The sequence below is a fragment of the Ochotona curzoniae genome, unplaced genomic scaffold (assembly GCF_017591425.1).
Source record: "Ochotona curzoniae isolate NIBS_2020 unplaced genomic scaffold, NIBS_Ocur_1.0 contig_21, whole genome shotgun sequence".
Lineage (NCBI taxonomy): Eukaryota > Metazoa > Chordata > Mammalia > Lagomorpha > Ochotonidae > Ochotona > Ochotona curzoniae.
In genome coordinates this window covers 8,003,432-8,012,509 of record NW_024465322.1, presented here as the reverse complement: position 1 = coordinate 8,012,509, position 9,078 = coordinate 8,003,432, and the positions used below count along the sequence as shown (strand labels likewise).

Here is a 9,078-nt window from a genome sequence, read left to right as displayed (position 1 = left end):
CAAGCAGGGAAGATAATCTTAGCCAAGGACGCTTGGCAAGCCCTTGGAAATTCACCACTAAGAGCCACTGCTCCCGGGACCAGGGATAGAAAAAGAGTTCCAAGTTGTTCCCCAAATCCTTGTGCTTTGGGCCGCACCCTCGAGCAGGCATTCTGCTCTAGATTTGTTAGGGGGCGTCGATGGGGGAGAGGAAGCCTGCAGCCATCCTGGAGGTGTGCCCCCTGGCAGCGCCCTGCTGGCTGTGCCAGCACCTGTCGGAGGAAGGCCAGCTGGCTGCCCACACCGGCACGAGTGGACGCGGCCCGGGCTGCGCCTCCCCCGACTCCCCCTACTCCGGGCCCCAGCACCTCCAGACGCCGACCCGCACGCGCCCCGCCCGGCGCAGCCTTCCCCCTCGGCGGCCGGCCCACGGCCCCCAGCTCCCGCCCGCCCGCCGCCGCGCTGGGGGAAGGTAGCGAAGGGGAGGGGACAAGCCGGAGCCTCCCGGCCGGCCAGGGCCTTCTCTCTTTCCACGCCGCGCCGAGACGCTGCGCCCTCCGCGCCCGCCGCGCCCCGAGGTTAGCACCGAGCCCGAGGCGTGGGCCGGGGAGGGGGAGGGCACGAGGAGCCCCCCGCGACCACCCCCGACGAGCGGCCGAGCCTTCCGGGGGTCTGCGAGGAGCTGGGGACGCGCGCCCGGACGAAGTGAACTTTGCGGGGCCGAAAACTTTGCAGCCAGGTGCCGGGATCCGGACCGCTGGCAGGCTGAGCGCGCCCGCCGAGCCGGGAGCAGCACCCCGCGGCCTCGCTCCCCTGCGCCCGGGACCCGGAGACCCCCCTGCCCCGCTCCGGCGCCCTCGCCTGGTGTCTGCCCCCTCCCCCTCCTCCGGGGGTGGGGGTGGGGCGGGGAGAGGAGGGGGGGCGCCCGGAGCGCCGCATCGATTGGCAGCTTTTTGCTATCGATCCCCAAAGTGCTAGCCGCCGACTTGGCTTCGGGGGGCCGGCTGCGCCCGACCCTGGAGGGTTCGCCTGCGTTCCCGGCCCCCACACTGACAGGTGCTCCCAGCCACTTGCTGGTGACTCCTCGCCTCTCCCCCGGCTTCCCCCGCGTCCCCACCCCCCCTCTTTTTTTTTTTTTTTCCCTCCCTCGCCGTCACCCCCACCCCCACCACTTTCGGCACAGCTCAGGATTTGTTTAAACCTCGGGAAACTGGTTCAGCTCCAGGTTTTGCTTTGATCCTTTTCAAAAACTGGAGACACAGAAGAGGGCTCTAGGAAAAAGTTTTGGATGGGATTATGTGGAAACTACCCTGCGATTCTCTGCAGCCAGAGCAGGCGCGGCGCTTCCACCCCAGTGCGGCCCTCCCCTGGCGGCGGTGAGAGAGACTCGGGAGTCGCCGCTTCCCCAGTGCCCGCCGTGCGTGTGCGTGAACTCTCGCCCCAGTCAGCCAAATGCTCCTCTTCGGGCTTCTCCTGCTGACATCTGCCCTGGCCGGCCAGACACCCGGGACTCAGGCTGAGTCCAACCTGAGTAGCAAATTCCAGTTCTCCAGCAACAACAACAAGGAGCAGAACGGTGAGTCGGGCCCTCCTCCCTCCACACCTCTCTCCCCTCTTCGCGGCGCTCGTCGTGTGTGCGTTCCGTGGGCACCGCGCGTGGGCGCCAGGGGTACCCCGGCTCGCCAGCGTGGTCTCTCGCGTCTCCTTTTGGTGCCGGTGCGCGCTCTTGGCCCCGTTGGCACGGGCTGGCGGAGAATGTGTGTGTTTGGCGACTGCGCGAGGTGCCACAAAGCTGCAGCGGGGTGGCGGGGCAGACGTGCGCGCCCTTGCGCCCACGGAGAGGGGACGTGGCCCCCTGAGCGGTGGCGAACGTCAGTTGCAACGCGCGTGGCGGCTTCCCTCGCGGCCGCAGCCGGAAGATCAAGAGCTGCCTTTAAGAAGGAATTGGAAATGAATGAGGCTTGGCCCCCGTTGGACTTGACTCAAGATTTTGGGAGGGTGGGGTTGGGTGGGAGTCGGAGGTATTGGTGGGGGTCTCGGGTGGCAAGGCATCAATGAATGAACAAGTGCATAAGAGGCACTGAGGTCACGAGACCGCGGCGTGGACCTTTCAAGGCACATTTGGAAAGTATTTCTCTCGTGCTCCAAGTTTTTCTTTCTTCGCTTTTCCTCCCCCCCCCCCCCAGCATGCCTTTGTACTCTGCGGCCTTACCTTTCCGGTGGCTAGTTTTTGTATGTGCATGTGAATGGCTGCTATTTTGTGTGTGCTGGAAACGACTTAATCCTGCGTAGGAAATGAGAATTACTTTCAGCTTTCAAGTGTACCTGAAATGTTTAGAAAACTCTGAGATGCGAGTTCCCCTGGGCTGGGGTTGCGCGGAGCTGGAGAAAGGCGCCTTTCATACCGCCGGCGCGGCCCCAGGCTGTGTGATTTGCTTACCCTCTGAACTCCGTATGATTTACATCATTCAATTTCTAAACTCTTTTTCTCTTGATCTGCCATTATGAAGTCATTTTTTTTTCAGTAGACTTTGTAAATAGAAATTTTATACTGCACATGAAACCGCAATGTGAGTGTAGGCTGTCTAAAATTGGAATATTAAACACCCTGTTTACCAGCGGTGCCTCTTGCTGCCCTCTGAAAAGAAACGTGTGTGCTTTCCTGCTGCGTATGTCATCCATTCAGAATGCGAGGGGAGGGGGCTGCACCTACAATACCCAATTGGGGTGTCCTGTGTCCGTTACGTCTTGGGGTGGTGTTTCAAAGCTCTGGCTTTTAAACTCTTAAGTGTTCTTTGAGGAAACACACATGATCAGGGCCGCTGCAATCTTCAAGACGTTATTTGTGTGTGTGTGTGGGGGGGGGTGGCTTGTGCAGCAAAACGCAGTATCACTTCTATCTGTCAGCCTCAATGTGGCTGCTTCTTACAACCTGCTAATGTGATGGCGCTTGGCACCTGCAGGCCCCTGGAGCTGCTGATCAAAGGGCAGTCCAGGGATCCATCTCTAATCACGGGAGCTGCAGAGGGCTCCCGGAAAGTGATCAAAGAACTCCAGCACCAGCTAGACCCAGGCAGGAAGCAGATCAGACCAACCTTTGTTCTCCCTCCCGTAAAATAAGTGTCCAGTGTGAAATATCCCCTCAGACTAGGCAAGCTGGTCTGTGATGACAGGAATGTGCGGTGTTCCTAGCTTCTGTTTCTCCTACTGCCCCGTGGCCGGCATCTCCCCTGGGCTACCTGTGCCTCTCTTTGTCCCCTCCTTGTAGTTCTCTTGTGCGACCCACGTGCTTGCTAGCCTGGCTTTGCAATGGGCTGCAGAGCTCTGAGGCCACGCGTGCAGTCATTGGCCACTTGACTCAGTAGGCTCACACCCTCCTCACAGGTGAGTTCACTGCGCTGGGCCACACACATTGTGTTGCCATTGGAGGCTGGGTCATTTCCATTCCTAAGATGCATGATGCTAAAAATAGCCTGGCGTTTCCTAATCTGTGAGCAGAGAGAGGATTGGGCTATGTTTAGCTCTTGGGAGGGCTGGCAGCAGGAAGTAGCTGGAAGTGGAGGAACTGCTACTCACCTTGTAGTTTGTACTCCAAGGAGCAGAGGAACCAGCCAGCACTAGGGGGCAATATAGAGCTATTTTCCCCCTCCGCCCATGCTCAGGTTGATGACAATCCTCCCTCAAGGTGCAAGATTGGATGCGGGGTGGGCGAAGAGGACCCCCGCCCGGGCTTGGAAGCCCGTGTAGTGCATCAGCTACCACTATGGACAGTTCTTTGATGGACCTTCACCATTTTTCATGCCCTTCTATGGTTTTTTTTTCCCCCCTCATGTTGAGTTAGGATTGATTTGGATTGCCCTGCATCAATTTAACATTTACACACTTTTGACATTACAAATACAAATCTTGGCCGAGAAGATTGGGCAGAAGATGGTTCAGCTGTCTCGTTGTGTCACTGTGTGAAACATCTTCTAAGTGGTAGATAGGAAATGTGCACATTAATCTCTTGTGCTGACAGGAGACTGCTTTCAAGCCCGGCTGGCCCATGAAACTCCTGTTCTTGGGGATTTTGCAGTCTCCACCACTGTTTACTCAGTCCATTCCCAGGCCCGCTCTGATTCAATATTAACTTAGTGTCCCTAAAGATGTTATAAATGGAAATTGATTGCTGTGGCCTTGCCAATAGCCAATGCAACACAAGATGGCTTAGGAACGGATTCAGAATGAGGTTTGAGAGAGCAGTGTCGTTTAGCTGTTAGCAGGCACCTGTTGTGTGGCCTTCCATCAGGTTGCCATTCTTGCCATTTGTCTCTAATGATAGCCTAGCTTCAAGTATGACTGGATGCTTTTGTGCACTTCATTCTTAACCTTCTGGGTCTTTCATAGAAAAAAATCTGGTCTCACCTAAAAAAAAAGGATGAATGATAACACTGACTTGGCAGGTTTCTGACACGTATAGCTCCTGTGTGAACCTGGGAAAACGGGCAAGGGTCAATGCACAGATCTCACCTACGAACGGCTGCCGTGGTTGATGACAGCTCACGAGGCTGCTAACAAGTTAGAGTGGGAGGAATTGTGTTTATTCAGAAAAAAAAAAGTTTATTTTGTCTACTGCCCAGGCCCTAATAGATAGCAGTGAGAGTTTTACCTTGCGTCCTTGGGAGAGTACTTCCACCTGCACACAGACCTGACATGCGCTTGTTGCTTGTCTCCTGTTCTTTGCCTGTTTTTGGATAGGTTGGGGCTATGTGGTCACAGGTTAGGGTTCATTTTATGATCTTTGCTTTCTGCACTTGCGTTTTATTCCCACAACAGCTGTGGGTACATTTCCTTTGCCCACACCATCCTCTACCATGCAGACTGGTCATGACCTCATGTGTTCATGAATTTTCTCTGGCCCTCTTTTAGTTCTGGCTTCCATTCCACTGCTCCTGGTGTACCTGGATTTAACAAACTGCTCCCAATTCTCTCATCCTTTCTGGGCAGCAACTTTAAAACTCTACTGAAAAGGCAGGTAAGCACAGTGTTTAGAGGAATTGCCAAGGGCAGCTGGACTCTGAGGACTAATGGGGTTTTGCTGTAAGTCAGTCTATAGGTTTTAGCGCGTGACCTTTGGAACAATTATTTTTGTGGTTTTAGAGGTTGTGTGTATGTGTTGTTTTTTAAACTTCCTCTCGCATCTGTGCTCTGAGACAGTTGAGGAAGTTGAATAAGTGAAAGATCATTATGCAACGAGTGTTCATTTTTTACAGTGATGGAAGAGCTCTCTGTTCTACGCAATGCTACTTTTTCTCCTCAACTACCATCTTTTATCATTGATCTGATTCAGTGCCCTCCACAAGGCGTTTTGCAAGTGCAAAGGGTGCTATGGAAAGTCTCAGAGAGCAGTGTGTTCATTTGTTAGCTCGTTGTGAACAGACACAAGGAACCCTCACTTTCTCCAGTGGCGCCGTCTGGTAGGGTTGACTCCTGGTAACCCGCACAGGCTAATCAACAGCGCATAGTCCTTGGAGTGGGAGAAATGGAGGCGGATACAACAGACCAAGCACACGGGGTGAAAAGCAGTCTTCTTCTTCTTCTTCTTCTTTGTTTTTTTGTGAAGGTCACTCTTAGGTGAAATGGTGTCTAGCGTCTCCTGAGGGAACCTATCTTATCTTTCTTTCCAGGAGAAAGGGAGGCAGTTAGGTGTGTGGAATTTTGCTTTCCAGATTCAGACACGTTTTATACAAGCATTTCTTTATTATGTTAGAATGTTATGGGTTTGGCAGGTTGTGAAGTGGGAATCTATTGCCCCTGGAATGTTGTTTACATGAACGCTAACGGAAACAATCTCAGAGTTAACTACACAGAGCAGATAATCTGGCTAATATATATTGTATATGTTATGAATTAACTCGCTCCCTGTCATCGCAGTTTGCATTAGACTCCGTGCGCCAGCTGTAAGCAGCCATTTCTGGTTTCCTGTGATGGAGTACCCTGCTTCCCGGACATTGTCTTGTTGCTAAACCAGAGCATCACTAGATTCTCCTTTTTGCTGTTCTCTTTAACTTTTTTCTTTCATTTCTAGAGACTTTTGTGTACTTCTTATCTGTCTCAGATAGTGCTTGAGTCCTTTGCCAGTCGATGGCGAGGACGTGGACTAGGTTGCGGGGTGAGAGGCATCCATGCAGAAGTAGCAGTCTGGTTCTTGGAGGAAAATGAACATCCCCAGACAGGCCCGAGCTGCGCTGACGGTGAGCGCTGGGGTAAGGTGTGCACCCCTGCTGCATCCACTGGGTACTGCCAAAACCTTTAGTGCCACCTGGAAGGGCATACAAGCAACAGTGTCTGGATGCTTTCTGGGAGGGTTGTCTGGGGATGGGCTTGGGAATTGAAGGGGCACAGAAAGAGCATCTGTGTATGTCATGCTGACTCACTGCCTGAGCGTGCCTGATGGGTCCCCGCATGGGAACAGTGCTTGCAGCCAGAGTACAGTTTATCTTTTAAGCTTCCTGTGAGGTATTAGGAAAAACACCGAGGAGTCCCCGGCTCAGTAGCTTTGCGACAGTCCCAGAGCTACTTAATGTTTGGACTTTGGTCTGACTCCCAGCCAAGACTCAGAGCCACGTGCCTCCTCCTCAGTTGGTCAGGTGGACTAAAGTTTTATTGGGATGTTGTTTGCATTCAGCATGTATTTCTGAGCATCTGTTCTTGACTAAGCCCTGTCATTTGCTGGGAACCCACAAGGAAAAATGTGTTCCCTGCCTTTTGGGTGCTCTGCCCTTAAAGAATGGCACAGCCTTCTCTCCCATGTTAGTGCTGTGCTGACCTGAGGTGGAGAGGGAAGGAACACGGAGGTTGGAGTGGTTTGATTTCCCTGCCTGTTTGCTCTTTATCTTCCAAGTGGTGGATAAAGTCCCAAAATGAAATTCAAAGAAAATCATTTGCTCAGAGAAAAGTTGATGTGTGTCAACTGGGTCTGCTTAGGACAAAAAGAGGAGACAAAAAAGAGACGGGATGAAAGAACTGAGGTGTGGAAGAGTGAGACAGGAAGTTCTCAGGGGACTGAATGTGAGCAGAGCTCGGAGGAGTGGCAAGGTGACCTGGCTGGGCATGTTCAGACATGCTGATGCTGTGCACCACTGCAACATTGACAAGGGGCAGAATGGAATAAAAACTGCCTTCACATTTACGATTCCACCCCAGACTTCACTTTGAGTTGTTCTCCTAAGCTGATATGCAGTGACTGATACTCTGTGGTGTGTGTTTGTGTGTGTGTGCGCACACGCACATGTATGTGTGTTTGGTTAACTGCTTACTGCTGGAGTTTTCTTGCAGTCATTAGGCATTGGGGAGTTCCCGGCTGGTTAGTGGGGTAGGCTGTGCAGCCTCAGCTCCATTCACATAAGCCAAGGCTGTGTCCACACTGCTCTAGGTTGCCTTCTCTATGTAAACAAAGAGCTATTTTCACACTTCATTCACAAAATGGATGGCATGCAGAATGGGACTGGGTGAGGGATCAGGAGATTGTGATAAAAGAAGCAGCTCCCAGCAGCACAGGGTTAGCATAATGAAGCTATTACACTGGAAGCAGAAAAAAAAAAAAACAGCTGAGCACTTGTAAGGGAATGCATTTGAAGCTCAGTGGAATATTAACTCCTGTGAGTCACTGCATCCTTCCCCTAGGTGAAGTTTGTTCTGGGCCCTCTGTGCACCGTCCTAGATATGCCCTGTGTGTGTATGTGTGTGTGTTTTCAGAGTTTGAAATGACTGAGTTCTGGTGGATACACTGTCTCGATGCCCATGCCATCCTTTGAAGCTGTACCTTGTGCATTCTAGGAAATCCTTATTCATGAGTGGATACTGTTTTAAGCACCTCAGTGTTTGCAAGATAGAGATTGGCTTTGATGTATAAATATGCCAGCTGGCCATGGCACCTGCCTTTGGAGTCCCTTTAGAGTTCAGAAACTATTGACAACAGAAGTTGAACTTGTGGGGTGCTTATCTCCTGTTGTTGCTGGCAGTTATTTTTGATGACTATTTGTAAGGACATCTGTTTTTTAAACAGTCATATCATTTGTCATTTTCCCCTACTTGTTTCCTATACTGCTGCACACATTCAAAGTCTAGGATGAATAGGAATGCCAAATGGAAGTCATTACAGGTTTATGATTTCTTTTTTCTATGGAAGCAATCAGTGTTTGCAATCAGGATACTAAGAAGAAACATTTGCTTCAAATGTAAGTAGATGTGAATACATTTTTTTTACAATGCAGTTCCCTTACTGTAAAGGTTTCACTGAGTTTAAGAGAACGGGGGACTCCACAGGCTCTGTTTCTGATATATTGTGCTTTGAACCTGAGAAAGATAGGAGCAGATTGTTTTAAGAACATAAGAAAAACACAGTAACTCTCAAAGTGTTTTCGAACTGCACGATGGAAACATGTGAAAGACTCAAAGGGCAGATGTCAGGTGGATTTCTTATAATCTGAGGATATGGTAACACTCTGGAGTTAGGTGATGCCAGCATTGAGGCCAGAGAGCTGTAAATTCATAGCCTGGTGGTGGTGGGGTGGGTGTGGGGAGGCGGGGAGGTGCTGAGGGCAGGTGTCTGCTGGAAATATGTTGATGTTGTAGACTGCCAGGGGCTTTAGGACATGCTTCTGATTCCGTAAGTAGCAGTGTCTGTTAAGTACACTTCTTGGAAGACTGTTTCGTCCGTTTATAAACAAAAGCAAACACTAGCTGGTGGTCTCTCTGAAAAATGAATGGCTTCTGTGATGTCAGGACCAACCCATAAGGCACACTTGCGTTTGATAACTTCATATATAGGTGTGTGTGTGTGTGTGTGTGTGTGTGTGTGTGTGTCAGATGCATCAGTATACGATGGATTCAACCTACTTTACTTTCCATCTTGGTTGTCAAAACTGGTCTTGCCTTTTAATGTTCCTGGAAAAAGCAGCCTTCTCAAAATCACCAAGGAAGTCCAGGTCAGAATCTGGCCAGGCTCTTGAGAGATGATTCTGGGTAGCTAATTGATGAATCTGACCTTTTAAAAAGTGCTGTTCATCTCTGTTGGAGAAGATTACAGGTTTGAAGTTTAAATCCACAGACAAGGAC

The 9,078-nt window shown here is 51.1% G+C and overlaps 1 protein-coding gene across 1 annotated transcript in view; it reads left to right on the top strand.

Moving 5' to 3' along the window:
• Positions 1 to 992: 992 nt before the first annotated feature.
• The window catches only part of PDGFC (platelet derived growth factor C), a 111,775-nt gene continuing 103,689 nt past the window's right edge, over positions 993 to 9,078 (top strand). The window contains exon 1 of the mRNA XM_040971320.1: positions 993 to 1,555. Within this exon, the coding sequence (XP_040827254.1) occupies positions 1,432 to 1,555 (124 nt within the window). The 5' untranslated portion in view covers positions 993 to 1,431. The remainder of the gene's footprint in view (positions 1,556 to 9,078) is intronic.